Below are 22,777 nucleotides of genomic sequence, written 5' to 3'. Positions count from 1 at the left end.
GTAGGGTCGGGAGACACGTCGGAGCAGCCATCCATCTATCGCCGACGTGTGGGCCGTTTTATTCCATGATTTTATACGCGGTGCTGCCAATGACAAATGGGGCCGCTTCTATAGGGTCTGCGCAGCCAATGACCAGTGGGGTCATATATTTTTCGAGAAAAGACATATATTGCCGCTCCGTAGGGCTGCCGCAGCCAATGACCGATGGGGTCGTCTATTTATTTAGAGAAACTCATATATTGCCGCTCTGTGGGGCCTCCGCAGCCAATGACCGGTGGAGTCGTCTATTTTTCAGGAAAAAGACATATATTGCCGCTCCGTGGGGCTGCCGCAGCCAATGACCGGTGGGGTCGTCTATTTATTTAGAGAAAATCATATATTGCCGCTTCCGTGGGGCCTCCGCAGCCAATGACCAAGGTGGGGTCGTCTATTTTTCGGAAAAGACACATATTGCCGCTCCGTGGGCTGCCGCAGCCAATGACCGAGTGGGGTCGTCTATTTATTTAGAGAGAAAAAATCATATATTGCCGCTTCCGTGGGGCCTGCGCAGCCCAATGACCAGGTGGGGTCGTCTATTTTTCGAGGAAAACTCACATATTGCCGCTCCGATATATGTCTTTAGAGAATATCATAGAGAGAAGCAACAAGTTCGCTAATTAATTATTCTTAAGCTAGACCGGAGAACCGCCGCGCGCTCGTTCCCCACCGTCGGAAGGAGCAGCCATCGCCGGCGCCACGTCGCACCGCCGGCCCGTCTCCGGCGGCGTCGGACGAACTGCGGCGCTGCACGTCAACCACGGCTCCGAAGCACTTGTTTCGTCCGCACGCATTGTACCCACCGCGGGGAAAGTCCGCCGCAAGCGGATCCGCCGCCCACGACGACGGGATTTGTTCCGCGCACCAATTGGTATAGCTTGGTAAGACCTCCACTTCTGCCTCCCCGCCCCTAATCGATTCGGTTCCCGTAATTTATTGGAGTTTGCAGGTACGAAATAGTCCTCAATGTCCGGTCGTAGCGGGTACACGGCGAGGGTGGGGATTCGATCATGTCGTGGCCACGTTCTACTTCTCCTACCTCGTCGAAGTGCGGGTATCTAGCTTCAGCTCTCTGTACTACCGTTGAATTTGAAGTTCCTCCATGGCCTGTTGGAGTGATTTCGGTTGTTCTTTTTTCCATTATTGTTACGCTTAGCCGAGCAAGGCGATGATCCATGGTACATTGCATACCAAGATGAATCAACCCGGTGGTGTAGCCGGATGATGGATTTGGAGGAGAAGGTGGCCAATTTAGGTGATGAATTGGCCCGTAAAACTCGATGATATTCGAGCTGAAGCGTATTGTGGAGGAAGAAAAGAAGAATTCGAGCTTATTCGCAAGGAGAAGTTGAGAGTTGAGACAGATCTTGCCGTATTTGATCAAGTGGTAGAAAATCTAGAACATGAACTTAAAGTGATGGGAGAGAAGAAAAGTAGATTCATCTGTGCAGCTTTTATTAGGTGTCATCCCTGTCCTAGCGCTTATGTGGTTACGGTAGACGATTTAGTATAGAATTGTTATTCGAGTAGATGGCTCTAACCACTTGTATTTTGTTGTGGCTCTAAGCACTGTATTTTGGTGTACAATTTCCTACTTGTGCTAAGTAATGCGCACGATAATTTTAGCATGCATGAACATTTTATAAAAGTGAAGGGATCCCAAAAGTGAAAGCATGTACCAGATCCTCCGGATCAAATACATATCAATATCTTCCCAATCAAGTTGGGATAGAATTCAAATCATACATACGGATATACATGGACACATCAAGAACGTGGAGAAGCTTTTTTGAGACGGAGGTAGTAGTTCGAATAATTTTATCCCAATTGGAAATTGAAAAATACAAATTTATCATAATTTATCCCAATTTGCGGCGTCGAACACGGCCGCTGCTAGCCGATGGGCAAGAAAGGCCGGGACGACGGGCGGCCGAGGGGTGGTCATCTGCGCCATCCGCCGTTGAAGCGATGTTATCGGCGATGGCTTCAATGTTCGTGGCATCGATGACCGGTGTCGGAACCGCCGCTGTCTTGGTGTACTTCATCGGCGACGGATCCGCGGAGGGTCGGATCGGCGGCTTTGCGGCGCGGTTGTAGACGATGGCTTCAATCGTCTTGGCATCGATTTGCACTCTCGGCACCGGAAGTGAGACATCAACAGAGCTCCGACATTGAAGGCTGGGTCTGCGCCGTCGAAGCGATGTTGTAGGCGATGGCTTCAATGTTCGTGGCATCGATGACCACCGTCGGCACGGCCGCCGTCTTGGTGTTCTTCATCATTCAACAGATCTGAGAATAGAATCGAAAGTGAGACAGAGAGAGACATTTCAACTATTTCTGACGGTTAGATCCTCACCGGCACTCTTAGATCCACGACGCACGCACGGTTAGATCCGCGCCGCGGCACGCCGCCGCACGCACGGTTAGATCCGCGCCGCCGCACGCCACCGCACGCACGGTTAGATCCGCGCCGCCGCACGCCACCGCACGCACGGTTAGATCCGCGCCGCCGCACGCCGTCGCACGCACGGTTAGATTCGCGCCGCCGCGACCGCCGGAGTAAGAGAGGAAATACGAGAGAGGAAGATGCGACTGCCAGGGTTGGTAGGTATGTGCTCTGCTCTTGTCTCCGTATGCGTCCATCGTGGTAGAGAGAGAGATACAGGCCGTTCGATCATAAATGATCGAACGGTGCAAGCGTTCGTTGAGTTTTCAACCAACCAAGATCCGTGTGACATACATCTCGACCAATCAGAGATCAGCCGGTGAGTACAAGTTAGGAAAACCGAGTAGAACTAAGAGGGGGAAAAGTGAGGAAATGTTTATCGGAAGGGCAAAGCCGAGTAGGGCTGAGTAAAACAAGTGGGCCCGGAGGGGAAAACCGAGTAACACTAAGTAAAACAGGGGCACCCAAATAATAAACGGACTAAGGGAAATTGAAGCTTTTGGCATAAAAATTGTAAAATTGTGTTATTTGAACAATATATTACATTTTGGCCGACTAGATATTGTTTGCAACTCAAAGATACACAAGTGTGACGAATTTGGACTCATTTGGACAAAGTTTGTAAGCATAGTGGGTATTTGGGAGGTGTATTGAGCAGTAAAGCCCCTGCATCTTCATATCTAGTAGCTCATGGACTAGGAAGTGGTTTTGAAGCTTTTGGCATAAAAACTTCATATCTCTATATTTCCTTTTCCATTATTATTTCTCTAGGTTGTAGGCAACATAACAAGGCTCCATGGGAAGGTTCCACCATGTTTTGAATTATTTTGAATTGAACCCTAAAACCCTAAAACCCTAAAACCCTAAAACCCTAAAATGATAAATGTGGCTTAAATGTGGCATACAAATTGTTCATACAAATTCAAATTGTTCAACACAAAGGGATCCCCAATACAAAGGGAACCACAATACAAATTGTTCATACAAATTCAAATTGTTCAACACAAAGGCATCCCCAATACAAAGGGAACCCCAATACAAATTGTTCAACACAAAGGGATCCCCAATACAAAGGGAACCCCAATACAAATTGTTCATACAAATTCAAATTAGTTGTTCAGAATAAAATCTTCCTCTTGCTCCTGGTGTGACTCGTCGGGGCCACCACCTTACTCCGGGTAACCCTACCAGGGATATTACCGGTGTCTACCTTCCTTTTGCCCTCTTTCTTGTTCTTCTTCTTCTGCGAAGCTTGTGCTTTTTTTTCTGCCATGTGCTCTTCGAAGTTAGCATCTATCAGGGCCTTACAACTATCGAGGCAATCTCGATTATACTGTTCCCTCTCCTCTGGACTCATCGGTTGAAGCCATTCTACATCCATCTGTTCCTCTCGCTCTCGATCCATCGGTTCAAGCGAGCTCTACATCCATCTCGTTCCCTCTCGCTCTCGATCCATCGGTTCAATCTCCTCATGTTCAATTGTCGCTTCAATCTCCTCTCGCATTTGCTGCTTCAATCTCCTCATGTTGAACTGCTCGCTTCAATCTCCTCTCGCATTTGCCGCTTCAATCTCCTCATGTTGAACTCGCTCGCTTCAATCTCAAGTTGAATTGCTCGCTTCATTCTCCTCTGCATTTTCTCGCTCCCGCCTGATCTTCCATTCCAAAAAGCTGGGTCAACTCCATTTTTACAAAGCCTAGCAATGTGTCCGAGGATTCCACAATGTTTGCACTTACGTTTTCGAATCGGTGCACCACCCTCCGCACTAGCTCGATCCTATTCTTCCTCGGCCTACCTCGCCGGTCTAGTCAATACTTGGAGAGTACAGCTTTGAAGCCTGGATCGACTTTCATCCATTGGTCTTTTCCCAACAAGGTAGGAACATTCATAGCATATGCAGCCCTAAATTTGGCAACAGAAAAAATACTCGACACATACCGATCAACTTCACTATCTTCACCCCCTATAACACTCATGAAAAACAATGCGTGTATGCGGGGTATCCCACGGATCTGCCATCCCCTACAATGGCATGTCCTATCAACCAAACTTCATCGGATACCTCCACTGCCTGTTTTCACTGTCGGTGTAGGTTACCTCGAGCCTCCATTCCTTTTCTGAGGCATTGCATCCTCAATTGTTTTGCCCTCTCATGCAAAGACTTAATCAAAGATGGGAGCATGAGATGGCCAACATAATTTGTGGATGCAATTCTTTGACGCAGATCGATCTTTATCATGACCATCTGCCTAATCTTATCAAATATTTGCCACAACATAAGCCCTTTCAATGACTTGACCTTTGAATTGAAACTCTCCGCAAGGTTACTTGTTACATAGTCTACCTTGCAAATTTCATTGAATTGGCTTCTTGACCACACCCTACCATGATGTTCATCCAAGTACTCCTTCACCCCGGAGTTTTTGTTTATACAACACATCCAAATGAAACAGAATGCTTGCCTAGAGCTGCATGTGTATGAAGCCGGCCATAGGTTGTCGATAAAACTTTACCCTTGAATTTCTTTGTAAAATTCTGTACCAAGTGTCGCATACATTCCCTATGCTCCACTCCGGGGAATACTGCTTCTACCGCGAGTCTCCAAACCTTTGCAAGCGTCTGTGTGGATAACAAGTCCTGGTGGATGACCTATAAGGTCGCGCAAATTCTGTAGAAACCAAGTCCAACTTTCCTGTGACTCAACCTCCAAAACCCCATAAGCAACAGGGAACATCCAATTATGTCCATCAACTGCAGTAGCAGACAACTAGCTGTCCTTTAAACCTGCCATGAAGAGCTGATGCATCCACGGCCAAATAAGGCCTCGCAACCGTCCAAAAAGCCTTTCCAACAAGCTTTGAAACAAACAAAAGCCCTTCCGAAACATTCCTTGTGCATTACCTTCCCACTTTTCAATTTGTAGGGAACCGTATGCTTGTCTATCGCTACAACATCTGCTCGGACTAGCCATCTCCACTTCAGCTTTGAAAGTGTAAAGCAACCGAAAGCTTTCATTCCATGGACCATTGATCTTGTCAAGAGCCATTTCCTTTGCATAGAACATCCTCATGTAAGGTACTTTCATTTTATACTTCTCAACCACCTTTTTACGAGTGCTGTTGGACCAAGTGAAGGATCTTCTCTCAGCCAATCTAAGATTATATCTGCCAACCACCTAGTCTTCGCTAGCTTTGTTTTCAGCTCCGGCTCTCCCCTAGAGGTGGACACCTATGGATCTCCTTATTCTTCTTTATCCGAAACATAATGATAAGGGATGTCGGTAATAGATAACACATTTTACACCGTGATCTAAATACACAACTGGTTGGCGTAGTACCCGAACCAAGCCGCTTCGCGCATTGTGGATGCATGCAGCCTAAACCTACACCTTAGGTATGGGCATTTAATTGTGAACCTACCCGGCTCACTTTTAACAACCTCAAAATTATTCTTAGTGAAAATGTGATATGTAGTAATTGCATTACGGCAGTCCATCATCGTTTGAAACACGGTGCCTTCTACAAGCCAGGGATCCTCCCTGTTCCACTCAATTGTTGACAAGTCTTCACCTTCGTAATCGGCTAAAACGAGGTCGTCATCATTCTCATTCTTCTCTTCATCATCGGTGTCATCAAATCCGGCACCAAAAGCAATATCTTCCATGTATTGATCCTCCATTGCCCGCTTACCGCATCGAGCTACCAATTCAGAAACATCAACTCATCCTCATCATCTTGAGGAGACCGATCCTCAATGTCCGCATCGTCCTCCACATCGACCGTACGAACGATCCGGCTACCACTAGCACCGGGGACGGATGGTGCTGCTCGTGGACCTACAAGGAGCGCCGCGGCGCACACCGTTAGAAGAGGCAGACAGCAGTAGAGAGACATGATGCCCGACCACCTGATGATGCCCCAGCACCGAGAGAGAGATGATGCCCGGCCCCCGTCCACATGGATACGAATTTTACCGAACCGGCAAGAAGCATTCAAAGCAAAAAGAATTCCCGGATCGTCGTCGGAAATTAGTGGAACAAATCTTCCCTCCTTGTTGTGCAAATATTCGAAATGAACTCGCGTCGTCGAGCTCCGAGCTGCATCGAGCGCAGATGTTAGCTTTCAAATTCCTCAACGAGATGGTGGTTGCAACCACCGCAGGGAAGAAAAACCCATTCTTATTGCGTTTAGAATCACGCGTAAAGCTAGAATCCAGCCTAACCACCGGCCGAAAAGCCGTCATTGGATCAATCCTATTCGAAAAGCAATGCAGTTAGTTGAGCAACAACAATTGGAGCTCAAAAACTGCCTACTGTTAATTCACATAGGCAGACGATGCTTACCCAGATGGAATCCATGCGTTAGATCCCTCCGATTCCCAATCTTCTCCGCGGCTGACGCGAACAGTTGGCACACCAGATGGACATACAAACTCCGCGAAAGGGGTAGATCTAGATCCGGTGGAGGCGGAGCCCTCTCCGCCTCCCGGGGTGGTGGTGGGGGCGGGGCGGCTCGGCGGCGGACGACGCCATAAGGTAGGAGGGCGAACGGCGTGGCGGCGGAGGGATCGGTGTGTGAGCTCCTCCGAGTATCGGGCGGAGTGGAAAGCTTTGGGTGAGCTCCTCCAGTCAACAATCAACACAGCTCGAAAGAAACGGTCAATTCAACACCAACGCGGCTCCCTAGCCGTCACCGGTAACGGTGAAGGCCTCTCGACCGGACGGCAACCCTCCCGTCTGAGCGTCTGCGACGGGTTTCAAACTAGAGGGAGGGGAAAACTGAGGAAAAACTAAGGGGCTGGGGAAAACTGAGTACAACTAACGAACCAGGGGCACGAAAATAGAAATCCCTATCTAAAAAGTACCGCTGGGCAGGAAATACCGATCGAAATATTATGCGATTTTTTTAATAAAATACAAAATTTATTAGAAATCTTTAAATTTGAGTACATAAATTTCAGTAAACTACCTGCCGGTATTTTCTTATACCTAGGGTATCGAGAAAACTGGTTACCAACGAGATTTTGGAAATACTGGCTTAGATATAAAAAAAAACCTGGCTGTACGTGACCACACCGATACTGTGAACCCGTATCCATTACTCAACTCATTTCTTGGGAATAAACGCGTATCCATTAATTGTTCATACCCAGTTGTGCACAAGAAGCATCTACAGGAGTACAGGCCATGCGTGTGAGGCATGCCACCGTCGTATCGCGCGCCACGGTTAACGTGTGTATAATACAAAAGAATTTTACAAGATCACCAGAAAATTGCACTACCACCAACCGAGCCCTATAGGAGAAAACCCCTTGGATCGATCTGCTCAACCTCCGCGTAAAACTCGGTGGATCAGATCCAGATCTCTCTCACGGCTTCCACGAAGCCGGTGGTGGCGGGGCGGTGGGGAACATGGGCGGCACGGCCGAGAACATGGTGTTCTTGTCGACGGCGCCGACGCCCGTGCCCCGGCCGCTCTGCGTGATTGCCACCAGCGCGGCCACGAGCCCGGCGTTGCCCACCAGCGTGGGCTCGTTCTGCGCGTAGCTGATCCTGGCGTCCTTGAACTTGTCGTTCTTGTCCGGCCCGCCGACCATGGCGCCCGTGAGCACGTGCGGGTCGCTCCCCTTGGCGTCGCGCCACTTGAGCCCGCCTCTGCAGGAGTACTTGATGCCGTTCTTGGGCGTGGACGCCCCGCGGTGGTGCACCCTCTTGGGGTACTTCTTGCCGTACCCGACCACGTAGCTCATCTTCATCGGATTATCCCCAAGAATGTAGTTGAGCTGCTCGACACAAGGCACACGAATCAAAATGCATTCTTTGATAGATCAGCAAATTCAGTAACTGTCTGGCCAGTAGATGATCCATGAATTACCTGAGACTTGGCGAAGGAGCGGAGGTCGTCGACGGTCATGAAGTTGGGGCCGCAGTACCATCCGGGGACGTTGACAGCCTCCATGTAGTCGGCGTAGAGCGCGGCGAGGAAGGAGTTGGCGGCGGCGTACTGCAGCGCCTGCCCCTGGCCGTGGTTGAACTGTGCGAGGCCGCCCTTGGTGAAGTTGAAGGCGGCGAACTTGGGGAAGTACATGCACATGTTCATGCTGGTGACGTTGTGGTAGCCCATGAGCGACTCCTCGTAGGGGTAGCCCGGGTTGAGGAACATGCGCAGCCTGGAGAGCAGCAGGGTTGCGCCGGGGAGCTTGTTGTCCCAGCTGAAGACGGAGAAGTCGAGGATGCCCATGTATGCCTTGGCGTTCTTGGGGAGGCGAGGGTCGGTGGCGAAGCTGATGTAGCTGGTGTTCCCCGTGGCGTAGTACATCCAGGACGCGCTCCACAGGTACTCGTCCCAGTAGCTCGTGGAGTTGTAGTAGTACTGGATGTTGTCGTTGCCCCGGGAGTACGGGGTGCGCTTGCCGGAGTCGCGCGCGAACTTGTAGATGGTGGCGGCGCCGTGGACGAGCTTCTTGGAGTAGGCCGGGTTGTCGCGGAACACGATGGAGGCGGAGGCGAGGGCGGCAGCGATCTCGCCGCCCAGGTCGGGGGCCGAGCTGGCGGACTGGACGGGGCGAGGGTACGCCATGTCCTCCGGCCGGTTCCAGCAGTAGTGGTCGTCCGGCGCGGTGGCGTTGATCTTCGCCGTACCAACCTGCACGCAGGATCGTCAGTCAGATGATGATGCTACTGCTGTCGTCCCTTCACGCATCTTCAATGTTTTGTTTTGTTTTGCTTTATGATTGTGGCAAAATGTGAACAAAAGTTGGAGAACATCTTCAGATCAGATCATGACAGCCAAAGTTAACAAGCTAGTGTGCCAGTGGCATTTGACAGTGTAGTGAGTATACTAGTGTTTGCTTGGAGAGCTGGAGTAACATGGCATGTCCAGTCAAGCACATGTACACGATTGGGTTTTTGAGCCCTAGTCTATCAATTGAGCTGATGCGATAAGAGTCAAAGGTTGTTAGCTGTGCCGCGTGCCCATCACTATTTCTGGAAGAGAAAAAAAAAGGCTGTTCGGTGCATGTTGTAGTTTAGTAGAGTAGAACACGCACGCCAGTTTGCATTATTGCAGCACATCACATTCTATTCCCCCTTCCTTTACCTTTTCAAATCGACGGATCAAAAGCTAGCACCCACTTTAAGTAAAGCTCTGCATTTCAGTTTTTAACTGAATTTGCCTTTTAAAACAGAGCACCTTCCCACACAAGTATCATTCTGGAAAAAAATCTTCTTGTTTGTAATTTTCAACTGTTGAGACCGACTGGCTGATGGAGATAGCTCACCTGACTGTAGACGTGGTTGATGGTGTTGCCGGAGGAGTTGAAGGTGAGGAGCAGATAGTCGGTGCCCCACTTGATGAGCTCCCTCACGTGGTCATACTCCCCCATGGCCTTGTACCTCTCGCTGTACTCCACCACCGACCAGCTCAGCATGGTCATGGAGAAGGCCAGCGGGAAGTGGAATTTGATGTTGTCGCCGGCGTCGTAGTAGCCGCCCACCAGCCCGCCCTTGACGTCCGCCAGGGTGGAGCCGTCGTTCATGCCGGAGTTCCCGCGCCACGGGATGCCGTTGTTCTTCGGGAGCTTGCCGGCTGCCACGACAAAGAGATGAGCAAAATGTTTGTGAGATCAATGAACAATGAACTGAATTTTCCAATTTGCAAATCTGAGCTAAATGAACAGAACGAATGGAACAGTGCTCTGGCGAGATCGAGATCTACATTTGCAGACACTACTTTGTGCCTGGCAAGATCCAGAGAGTACAGATCATAGGCAGCTACGGCCATGTGCTGGGTTACGCTAAAGAACGGATCAACTGGCTGGCCTACATGTGCGCGAACGTGCCAAGATGCCTACCTTGATTTGGGCAGATTTCTCTGGTCTGAATATGAGCTTGTTACTTTCTGCAAATTATAGAGTGGGGAGAGTAGGGACTGTGAACACGGCAGAACATTCCAATTGTGGGGGTGAGGGTTGCAGTCATACCCTGCTGTCCCCAGCTCTTGATCAGAGATGTCTATGCAGAGTTGAGACAGGTTGCCCATCAATGAGACCCCTTTCCCCTTTTTGCTTGGCATCGAGGTGTAATTGTGATCAAAACTTAGAAAATTCAATGCAAACGTATAGTTCTACTGTTACGCTCAGATCCCTAAGAAATTCTCAAGTTCAGGGCAGATCTCAGAGCTTTCTACCGATCAGAGAATTGACGATCAATTACCACTGAATATGATAGAATGGGGAGTTGAGAAGCAAGCACAACTTACATTTCTGTGCGTTGAAGAAGAGGAGCGCCTTGTGTACCGCCTCGGTGTACTTGTCCGGCGGCGGCGCGTGCGGCTTCTTCTTTGGGATGGACTTGGCGATGATGATGGGTACGCCGATGAGGACGAATGCGCCGAGGACGGCCCAGAGCATCCACCAGAGCAGCTTTCGCTTGACGACGACGCATCCGAGGTCGAGGTACTTGTCCTTCTTCTTGGCCTCCGGCGGGCCGAGCAGCCAGCTCTGCTGCGTCTCGTCCAGCTGGTGGTGCTGCTGGTGCTGCAGCGCGCCGCGGTCGATGTCCATGTTGCGGCTGTGGTCGTCCTCCGCCCCGTCGGCGATCTCGAACGACCCGCCCCAGTGGTTCTGGGAGTGCATCGTGCCGGGCTAGCTTCTTCGCCGGCAGCCGGCAGTTGAGCTAGGCTCTTAGCTCTCGCGCACGCGCGGATGCAATCGGCCGGTCGATCGGTCAGTGCATGAACGGTGCCGGACGCCCGCTGGGGAAGGAGTGCGCGGCAGTGGGGTGAAGAGGAACCGGGAAGAAGGGAGGGAGGTTGTGGAGCTAGCTGTGGCTGGGGTGTGGAGTTTTGAAGGGGAGGGGAGGGAGCGGTTGACTTGGGCAGCTGCGGAAGGAGGTGTGTCACCGTCGCGCCGTGTGGGGACTGGGGAAGGGAGGGAAATGAAGTGTGGTTGCTTGCGGTCTCCTTCCTTTGTTACCTTTTGCTCCACCCATGTACCACGCTTGTGCTACACTGCTACGGCCACCAACAAAATGATCCCCAGCATTCATTTTTCTCCTCGACAACTGATATTTTTTCTACCGCGCATCTGAAGGTACATGTCTTGATTAACTTCAATCAACACAAAGGTGCAACATATACAATAGTGCTATATTAGCAATGCCAACATATACTACCTCTGGTCTACTTAAATTGACGCCGGAGTATGCCTACCATACGCTGCATATGCCCTGCCACCGCGTCGATTTTTTCCAACCGGAGGGATGTAAAATAATTCATGTCTTCTCTTAAATAAGAGGCGATCTCTTGAAAATAAATGGAAAATAATTCACTCTATTGTATGAGATGTATCCATCATACTTTATCTTAATTTATTTCAATCAACATGTATTTTGTACATGTACATGGGCATTAGCGGCAAGATATGACCACGAAATAATAGATTTGTATACCATTGTTTTCATTGTCATTTGTAGATGACGTGCAATGCACAAGAACATAATGTCTTATAAGCATCCGATGATTACTCCTTGAATGGCAAGAACATAGATTTGTGTGTTTCAATCGGCTCAAGTGCCTCCAAGAAATCCACCCCTTGAATGGCTAGTTATCAAAAATGTATCCGATGATTACTGTTTGACGGCATTGGTTAGGTCTTAGAATTTAGCTTGAGTCACCTTCAAAAGCATCTCCAAGACCTCATACCTATAATGGAAACCTCAAAAAGTTTGGAAAAACTTTCAGTTGTATATGCTCTATTTAATGAAACCGCGGAAATTTCCCAAGCTTGATAGGAAGAAGTGTGCAGCATTGAGTCTTGATCAAAGTACATGAGAAACATCACATCGAGGACCAGTTTCTCTAGATCTAGGTTCGAAAAAAACCAAAAGAAAGTCGAGGGAGGTGGCTTAGAGCTATAGTTGATAATATAGGGCGATGCGAACAACAACAGATAAGATGTCCGGGAAAGAAAGGATACCGATGAACCAAATCAAATTGTGTAGCGAGAGTCTAGTAAGGCCATGTAAGAAACATTCCTAGGTATTTGTCAAGGTCATGTTGGCAATGTAGAAATACATAAATGGTTTAATAGTATCCTAGCATGGGATAATGGGCAGAAAATACATAGTATATTTTTTCACAAAAGGGTAAGACCCGCCCTCTGCATCAATTGATGCATATAACAATATTTATTTCGTTGTTGTAATTCGAAGCGTTTACATATCAGCGATCACATAAGGTTTGAATCAACCATCGAAATGTAGGCAACATGTAATGCCTATACATCAACATGTAGTTTTATTATTTAGCCCTCAGCTTCATTGTTTGAACAAATCTCATGTGCAACCGTTTTCAAACGGTTGTGGCCATAATCCATGTATTTCTGAAAATCGCAACGAGGACCAATTTATACTAGATGTTAGGAAACTTTTACGAGGAAAACATGTCAAATTGAGGGGGGGAAACCACGGGCCGAAATCACCTAAATCTTCTTCCACTACCATCAATGTGGGATATATACAACTAGTTCTTTTCTAGAGAGCACTAGAGGATCTCATACATGGAGATATCATAGATCATGAATGGAGATATCATGGAGTATATGTTTAGTTCATCCATTTACATTGATAATGCTATTTGCATTGTTCTTGCATTATTTATCCATTTTTAGATGATTTACAGGATTTTCCTCAAAACCTTGCTTTGGAATTTAATCTCAGGCGCGCTTTTCGTATTTTGCTATTTTAAGGACCTTTCGGACACCAAAAAATGGAGGAAAAATACAACCAAAAGAAGCTCGAGGGATGGGGCATAGATTCATAGTTGAGAAGATAGGGCGACGAGAACAAGTAAGCATAGGAAGGTTGGGGGGAAAGATAGTCAATGAACGAAATCAAACCGTGGCGTGAGAGTCAAGCAGTAACACTAGGGAAGAAATGTTCCTAGGGGCCATCAATGTCATGTTGGCAATGTACAAAATAGAAATGGTTTTATATCCTAACATAGGATAGAGAGTAGAAAATGCATATCTAATATGGCTGATTTGGAAAGCAAGAGATTAGAGATCACATGAATGTACTGCACTATATTCATCGCGGGTCGATCCCAACTAAAAATGTTGCTTTCTATCCCATGTCTTTTTTTCCAATTTATTTATGAACCAATGTTAGATGTATGGACCCAAGGTAGTTGGAGCTATTCTTGTCCATTTAGGGTTATAGTGCAAGGAGAGATGGAAAATACATCCATGCTCACCATTGATATTCTAAACAAAATTAGTAATTCAAAAGAAAGGCAAAAAATCCGAATCCTATTGGGAACTAAAGATAATAAGTATTGTACTCGTATAAAAATATTTGGATTCGAAATAATTGCCATGGTATCCTGGGCAAAAAAGACAAAATCGAACAAGCCCTACGACCATGTACTATTCACACTATATTCGTTATAAATTTATCATTTTTGCCCAGAATACCATGGGAATCATTTCGAGCCCAAACATTTTTATACGAGTACAATACTTGATCATCTTTTGTTTTCAGGAGGATTCAGAATTTTTTGCAATATTAAAAATTACCACAAATTTTGGAATTTATAGATGGGATTTATAGATGTATGCCAAAAATTCGGTCCGAGAAGAGATGGGATTTTAGCATGTGTCATTATTAATTTCTGCAAGTAGAAAGTACTATATTGTTTCCATCAATGTTCCAAAGATTAGTAGTATGATCAAACGCATACATCATGTCTATGTTTGTTGAAAATGATCCTCGTTGCATCCACATTTATAGGTGTGCGTGCACGGCAGCATGAATCGCATATCTGGGAAGATCCATTCACGGACCATGCTGATCCATGCACGTACGTGAACGTAGCAACCATTATTAATTAAGTATTTCCTTTTTCTTCCTTTTGGTGCGCACACGAGTTACGCGTGCACGCTGCGTACCCGTTGCAACGCCCTTCACTCGCCGTCATCGGGATCTGTCGGGTAGAGACTAGCTAGAGATCGTCCAGCGACGCGACGTTCCCGGGGGAGGAGGGCCAGTCTGGGAACACCGCCGGTAGCCGGCGACAGGTTGCTTGACACCGAGGTGCTCCGAGGGGCGCGAACCGAGTGGAGAAAGTTCGATCGATCGGACAGAGAGTAAAACAATTTTAATTGCTTCCCATGTGTGTTGTTTGGTGGAGGCATATTCTGCTCCAGACACTGCATGCACTGGGAGTCTGGGACGGATCAGTGGTGGCCTGGTGGGGTTTTCCTGCTCGGTAGGCTTTATGTGTTCCATGATATATGTGTGATTCGTGATGCATATGTATATGGGCATATATGTGTGTGATTGGGAGCGAAAGAACAAATCTCTTTCGCTTGTGTCCCAGCGATGATTTAACGGCAATCAACCACCAGTGCTCAGTGTGGGGTGTGTTTATCGTGCGTGCATGTGTGGATCTACCATTCTAACATGTGTTAAACAACCACATGTATCATACTCGTATGGTCTAGGTATATTGTACAGTAGTATACTATTCTATACGGTATACACGTATGTACCATCACATTGGGGGTTCTTTTCACCCTATATTAACATGTACCACGAGTCCGAGAGTGCATTGTTTTCCGCCTGCCACTATGGCAAATGCTTCTTTGCCGTGCGCCTCGCCAATGTTGCACGGCAACCGCAAGGCAAAGGTTGCTTCTTTGCCGTGTGCTCAATATGGTTTATCTAAAAAAAAGCTCCAAACTGATCAGTCTGGGATTCGAACCTAGGACGCAGAGTAGAGAAAGCGTGCAACCTTGCCACTGAGCTAAGCGTTCGTTTGTTGATAACTATACCACGCCACACCTTTTGAGCTGAGAAGAAATCCAGTTTTTACATCTTTGCCGTGCGCTTACACTAGGCAAAGGCTTTCTTTGCCGTGTGTTTGTTAAAAACACTAGGCAAAAACTTGCTTTGCCGTGCGTTTGTTAAAAACACTAGGCAAAGGCGTGCACGGCGATGCCTTTTGTGCTTTGCCGTGTGCCGCCGTCTTTGCCGTGTAGCCTATCTTTGCCGTGCGCTATGTTGGTCATTTGCCGTGCAACTTTCTTTGCCGTGCGCTCTCTTCCGTCGTTGCCGTGAATCAAATCTTTGCCGTGCGCTCGTGTCTGTGTTTGCCGTGGCCAAAATCTTTGCCGTGCGCTCGTGTCTGTGTTTGCCGTGGCCAAAATCTTTGCCGTGCGTTTTTCTACGTGCGCACGGCAAAGAAATCTTTGCCGTGCGGAAACACACGGCAAAGATGCAATGCACGGCAACTGCAGATTTTCCCGTAGTGTGCTTTGATATTGTACCGGAGCACCTTCTTCCATGACCTAGCCACCGCCAAAATCATCTACAACCAAAACCCTACGATCAATGCCTTCCCCGCCACCCCGTGACGTCCTCCTCGACAACGACTGCCTTGGGCACTGCTCTGGGGTCCCCTCCCTCCCAAAATATATCTCGAGGGAACTTCCTCTTCAGGAAGACCCTCGTGTTCCCTGTCATGTGTGGTGCCTAGCTCCTCGGCCTGCTTGATGGCACCGAGGCTGATGGTGCTAACAAGAAGAAAAGCACCGTCCCGAACCCTGCAAACATTACCTGGCTTTCACGGGATCAGACGGTGATGAAGTTTCTTCTGAATTCCCTATCGTCGGAAATCATTGCACATGGCATTGGGCTCGAGTCCACTATTGAGGTTTGGTTTGTCATCACCAACATGTTTTCCTCCCAGTTCCGGTCAAATATCTCGCATCAGAGGGGAGCTCTCAACAAAATGAAGAAGAATGGACTAGTTTTTGCCCAGTTCTTTTCCAACATGAAGGGGTTTTGCTCCAAGATCGCTACCACTGGCAAGGTTGATGGAGAAGATGAGATGGAGGTGTATATCCTCAATGGCCTCGATGGCTCCTACAACACACCAGTGTCCCCTGTCAACGCTAATCCTGCCACCCTCGATGATCTGTTGTCCAGCTTTGTGCCCATGGCATGCGCCAGGACATGCTTGCTGAAACGGCCCATGACACATGCTCATTTTGATCGTCACCAATGTCGTGCGCCGTGGTCATGGTAACTGCTCTCGTGTAGGCAATGACTGTGGTCATTCAGTTGAATGCGGTGATATGCTGACCGTGGTCACCACGATGACCAGAATGATGCTGACCTCTGTGATGGTGGTGGACAAGGGTGTCACCATGATGGTGTGATCGCGGTGATGGTGGTAGACAGGGGCATCCCCCTGCAATATGGTGGTCTTCGTTGTTATAATCACCAAGATGATGGTGGACAAGGGTGTCGCCATGGACACGGACTTGCCTTGCTGATCTCACATGCCAAATATGCAAAATCCATGGCCATCCGAAGAGTGAATGCTGGTGGATCTATCAATATGATTTTGAACATGATGGTGATCGTGATGAGAAGGGCGCCCAAGCTGCCTCCTATGGAGTTGACACCAACTGGTACTCCAGCATGTGTGATACGGACCACATCATGAGAGAGCTAAAAAAGCTCTCTACTCATGACAAGTACAAGGGGTGTGATCGGTCCACACTACTGATAAGTTGGTATGCCTATAATTCATATCGGACATTCAATATTGTCCACCCCACATAATTCTTTGAATCTCAACAATGTTCTTCATGTTTCTAGTGCATCTAAGAATCTTTTATCCATCCATAAGCTTGCACTAGATAATAATGTATTTCTTGAACTCCACTCATTTTTATTTATCAAGATCAGGACACAAGAACAACTTTGTTTAAGGGACCATGTCGTGTTTTTATTTTTTAAAAACATAAGACCTTAGCCTAGCTTTAAATTAATAAAGCCACCAACGGCAGGTACAAACGAGCTGACAGTCAACTCAAAGAAAAATGCTACACACGCAAACCACATATCAAAAAAGAGCATAACTTGAGACACATGAACCACAACTAGGCGCCGAGAACAGCTCCAGGCAAGCAACGAGATAGGGGAGGCCACCGAAGTGTGTCGTCAACTCTCACTGGATAGAACAAGATCAAAAACCCCACCGTCTCCACTTCTAGAAAGGGACCCCTTGTTCCTCACCCTGTATCGAAGGGCACCGCATCGTCGGCAGGCGAAGGAGTTCCCCCAAGAACACAACGAGAGGTAGACTATCAAGGGAGCACCCACCGAAGACGCCAGTGAGCTTTACCGAGATCACCAACAACATAATAACAACCACCACACCAGAACGAAGTTGCATGAAGAAGACGCACCGAAGAGGAAACGATACAAGATGACAAAGCCCACCCCTGCGGATGAACATGACCACCATGGCATGGAAACTCGCTCGCCAGTCCATCATCGCTGCCGCTGTAAAGGGGAACCATTTCCCCTTTCGTCTAGGCTCGAGGACGTCGACCCACCAGAAAGCAAGGGCAATCGGGCGATAGAGCAGCATGCCAGGCACCTGCCAGTCGACACGAGGCGAAGACTTCGCCGAACAGGGCAAGTGGCCACGGCCACCTGAGACGCCATTCAAACCCCACCTCCCCCAAGGCGGCGCCTCCAAGAAGGGGTGCGACGCCGCAACGCCACCACCGTCTGCAAGGAGAACCTAAGACTTTCGCCCACGAGTTTGTCTCTACCCGCTAGTGCATATCTTCTACGTGGTATCGCCGCTTAATTAGGACATTATTCCTCCTTTGTAGTGGAAGGAAATTTTTAAGAAACATAAACTTTGATTCATATGAAATAAATCCTTATATTTGTGATCCTTATTAACAAGGCAAGAGGTATCAATTGCCATATCATATATCTCTACTAGTGTTTTCATTGTTCCTTTTTCCTGTTGCCTACTTTGAGATGCATGCAAGACATCCGTCCTCATCCATCCGTTCGATAGGCCTGTGATTAATATTAAATCATCTTTTGGCGGGGAAATACCTAGGTTTGTGTTAACTAGTGAAGACGTGACCTAGCTAGTGGAAACTGTTCCGTTTGACAATCGACGTCTTACTTCTCTGAGCTAATTCAAAGGGATTTCGTCTCACAAAATAAGTACTAGCAGAGAATTATGTGTTCCATTTGTTAGCAGAAAATTGCAATCTCAACAACCATGTGTGAGGAGTGTCGGTCGCTCCTGGCTCCCTAGTCAAAGACGGACTACACATGGAGCGCGCGAGCTAGCTAGCTAGCGGTGGCTTCTTCCTGCCTCATCATCGATCCGTTTTGTTTAGTCCAAATTGTACGCACGCTCAGCCTGGCAAGGGGTTGGCATCAATTATGTACGAATCGTTGAACACTTTATGATTAATGGTAGATCCTATAGATGTGTGTGCGTATCCTCAGCTCGCTCCTCTGATGTTGCAGCTGGGTACGTCGGCGACGTCTCGATCGAAGTACAGCGATTTTTCACTGGAATTCAGATGACAGGCGGCAGGCCTGAAAACATCTAAAATGTAGAAGCAATCCTATTTTTTAAGCAACAAAATAAATGGAAGCTGCAGCTTCAAGACACGCGATCGACGTGTGTGGGCTCCTGAAATTCAGAAGCAATCCTATTTCTGAAGCAACAAAATAAATGGTTTGCATCAAGAAGCAAGCAATTTTGTCGAGTGGAGAAGCTCTGGGGTAGTGGTGATTGCTGCAGAGGAGTTGTGAGTGTAAAGTTTAAGCTCTCTCTAATCAATATGATCTGACGACCAAGTGAGCTAGCGGTGTTGGTTAGCGTGAATATACAATTGGGGATTTGTTAATGGGCGCCATGGAAGAAGTGGCAGAAAGGGACATGCCACTGGCCAGGTTTGCAGAAAACTAATCTCCTGTCTATCGAGTTGTTAGACCCATAAGAAATTCAGACACCGACAGATCCGCCAAGATGGGCAAAGCATATGTTGCATGAAGAGAATTTTGTTCGCCACCGACAGTGCCACCAGAACTGCCGTGCCAGCCGACGCCCTCGCTCCAAGCCCTGCTGGAATTACATTAAGGTTATGGATTATTGTTAGAGCTATATTTGGTATACGTACGGTTTAGGTAGTCTAGGATAGAGATAGATCTTGTGTCTTGTCTTGCACTCCAAGATGATCTCTGTACGCTTATATATACTCGCCCATGAGGCTCAATAATACATCCAACATATCCATCATATCTCTCTCCCTCTCTATCCTTCAACATGGTATCAGAGCCCCAGGTCTCGAGTTCAAATCCCGGCTTTCACATGGTTTTCGCAATTAAGCCTAAAAATTGATGTTGTCCCCCTCTTTAGCCACCGCTGATGCCCTGTTTCGGTGTGCTCTTCTTCTTTCATGTGTTGACTTTCTCTTCTCCCGTCACACGCTAGGGGGGGTGTTGTGAAGTGTATAAAGTAGATTTCATTTCCCTTTCCATCAGTTCGGACTTTTGGTTCAAGTGGCTAGTGCATGAAGTTCAACATGGTATCAGAGCGGCACGCTCCTTGACCTAGCCGCCGCAAGGTTTCCGCGCCGCCCCCGGGGAGATCGATCTCCATGATCTACTCTAGGGGCCGCGCAACCCGTATGAGGGTTCGTTCACCGATCCGTTGATCCGCTGCCCTCGAGTTCTTTTTTTTCCAATCTGTAGATTGGTTTTCTTTTTGCTCCGCCGGTCGCTCGACCGGCGTTTTCTTTTTGTTTACCGATCATATAATGGATTGAGTCGCCCATCTCCGTCGTCCACTTGCGCCTCTACTCCGACAACGGCATCGACCTGCACTGGCCATTAACCGCACGCACAGCCGCACGCGCCGCACACGGGGCGGCCCTACGTGCATCGCAGCAGGCTGTTCTTGCTCGCGCGGTCTCCATCGCCTGTCCGTCTTCGTCGCCATCGACCGGGACTACATCGACAATGCCGCCATCGACTCCGATCTGCGTGTCGTCCACGCCATGGCGCGTATCGTGCCGCCGTCGGTCTGATCAACCGACCCCGCGCACGTCAACGCCAAGCACGTCCCCGGGCACGCGCCTACCACCGATCGAGCATCAGGTTGCCGTTGCGTCGCCCCTTCGGGCCGCAGCGCCGCCGCCTTTGGTCCACGCTACCGGCTTCCGACGCGCCTTCCGAGGCGTGTACGTAGCTGGTGGTCTCCCGCCGCTGCACCGACTCGCGCCCTGCAGGTACGCCGGCCCCTCAAGCCATGCCGTTGCTGCACGCGGTCACCTTCGCCGTCCCCCGCGCATCGATGTCCGAGACCACCACAGCGCCGCCCCTTCGGCGCGGGTCGCCTCCGTCCGCGCATGGTCTTCGTCACACCGCTGGGTCTTCCTCGCCTACTTCGTGTACCGCCGCCGCGCCCACCCCGGTCGCCGCTGGGCTCGCCAACCACTTCAGGTCGCGCTGGGCTCGCCGACCACCGCAACGCCCGTCTAGGCGTCCAACATGACCACCCCTGGTCACCGCTGGGTTAGCCGCCTTCTACGTCTCCAACCGTCTCGACTTCGTCGCCCGTGCGATCGCCTCATCCCCGTCTACACCACCTGCTACTCTACTCTGAGAACTGCGGGCAGCGTCGGCATCTCTCAGTCGATCTGCGACCGCGACGCTTCTGGAGGCCTCCTCTGCTAGTCCCTCTGACATGGCGACAAGTTCATGATGGTCCCTGCCCCTCACATGCCCGGTACTGGCAACACCAGAAGTTCCTTCGTCCCCGACACGTTCCCGAGTCTAGCAAACTCGCACCGGACGTCTCGTCTTCATCGGCCTTGACAACGTCTTCTACGTCATCGAATCTTCTACGACTGCCTCGACCGCGTCGCCGACTTCGTCTTTGCGTACTTGGTTCTGGCAAAACCGGTGTATGCCTTCGTCCCCGACGTGCGCCTAGTTCTGGCAAAACTAGGTCAGCACCTCGTCCTCGACGGCTCCGACTGCATCGACTTCGGCAACGACACCCTCTCCACGACTGCCTCGACGCGTCTCCGTCACTCCCCTCGCACACTACGCGCTTGCGGCTTCATGTGCGGCTACCTCGACACCGGCACCCGACCACGACATCGACCACGGCACCCCCTTCGCGCGGCTCCCTCGACCAAGGTTGCAGCACCCACGCTCTCGGCTACCTCGACATCGGCATAAAGGGCTACCACCTCGCTTGCGCCTCACCGGCCTCCTCTCCGGTCCAAGCATCCGCGACGCAACTCCGTCCACGACGCTCCCGCTACGACCGCGGGGGAGTGTCAGCCTTCCGGGGTCCACTTCGATTTATCTCCGGTCCCGATCGTCCGCGGCCGCTACTGTTGTTCACGTCACTACCGCTACGACTGCGGGGGAGTGTTAGAGATATATTTGGTATACGTACGGTTTAGGTAGTCTAGGATAGAGATAGATCTTGTGTCTTGTCTTGCACTCCAAGATGATCCCTGTACGCCTATATAATACTCGCCCATGAGGCTTAATAATACATCCAACATATCCATCATATCTCTCTCCCTCTCTGTCCTTCAACAATTATTTTTTGGCTATTAGATAATGCAATTAGCAGGTAGTGAAGCTACGCACCATCCAAATTTTATCGGTCATTTAAGTAGTGTATAGGAAGACGCTGGTTTCCGTCGTTTGGGTCGAGGTTCAACCTTCTCTGCCATAGAATTCAGTTACTTAGAGGGGTCTTTACTAATTCATCACAGAAATTATTTCAGATGACTGAAAAAGGGTTACAAGAATCATCATAGACAAGTCCATTTTCTTTAATTACTAACCTTATTGTTTTCTAGTATAAAACTTTTGGTTTTTTTAGGGTAAGTAAAACTTTTGGTTTTTCTTTTGACGGGTAAGTAAAACTTTTTTGTACTAATCAGGAGACGCACCATAGCTCAAGGAACGACCCAGTCAGCAATCAGAACATACACAAATGATAACTATCTCTCAAGCGATCAGAGAACATATTGGTTCTTTCCTTCAAAAAAAAAAAGAACATATTGGTTCTTGAAAAAATGTTTCATTTTTTTGAGGGATGAAAAAATGTTTCATTCGTTCGTCCTCAAAGAAATGGTCGCAAACCTAGCTCCCCCCGGATGTCAAAGGCCCACAATTACGGTTGGATGAGCCTTCCTGGTGGAAATTACTATACCGGGGCCCGGGTGGAAACTGGAACATTCTAGTGGGCTGGATCCAATTTGACGGCCTTGACGCCTGAAAGTTGTTACACGTGGGCTGAACGGGCCACGGCCCATTAACGTAGTTATTTTTTAGTTGCCTGTGAGAACTTAAATTTATTTTCTAAATTAAATAGAGGAACCACTTTAATGAAAATTTAAATATTATGTTTTATATCTTCTAACTTAAGAAAA

General features: G+C 48.6%; 1 protein-coding gene across 1 annotated transcript; it reads right to left on the bottom strand.

Moving 5' to 3' along the window:
- Positions 1 to 7,645: 7,645 nt before the first annotated feature.
- On the bottom strand, positions 7,646 to 11,280 carry LOC124675564 (endoglucanase 12-like). Its single transcript, XM_047211643.1, has 4 exons — positions 10,741 to 11,280; positions 9,761 to 10,068; positions 8,356 to 9,126; positions 7,646 to 8,263 (listed from the first exon to the last, which is right to left on the bottom strand). Exons 1-4 carry the CDS (start codon positions 11,114 to 11,116, stop codon positions 7,850 to 7,852), a joined length of 1,869 nt encoding a protein of 622 aa, XP_047067599.1. The 5' UTR covers positions 11,117 to 11,280; the 3' UTR covers positions 7,646 to 7,849.
- Positions 11,281 to 22,777: the final 11,497 nt, after the last annotated feature.

This window comes from Lolium rigidum, chromosome 7, assembly GCF_022539505.1.
Source record: "Lolium rigidum isolate FL_2022 chromosome 7, APGP_CSIRO_Lrig_0.1, whole genome shotgun sequence".
NCBI classification, from domain to species: Eukaryota; Viridiplantae; Streptophyta; class Magnoliopsida; order Poales; family Poaceae; genus Lolium; species Lolium rigidum.
This window is presented reverse-complemented; position numbering and strand designations above follow the sequence as displayed.

What these genes read in the sequence shown, in the direction of transcription:
- LOC124675564 (XM_047211643.1), bottom strand. Translation starts at nt 11,116, where the DNA reads ATGCACTCCCAGAACCACTGGGGCGGGTCGTTCGAGATCGCCGACGGG. An exon ending in CTTCTTCAACGCACAGAAAT is followed by an intron (nt 10,069 to 10,740) that starts GTAAGTTGTGCT and finishes TTGTCGTGGCAG; the next exon opens with CCGGCAAGCTCCCGAAGAAC. An exon ending in GCTCCTTCGCCAAGTCTCAG is followed by an intron (nt 8,264 to 8,355) that starts GTAATTCATGGA and finishes TGTGTCGAGCAG; the next exon opens with CTCAACTACATTCTTGGGGA.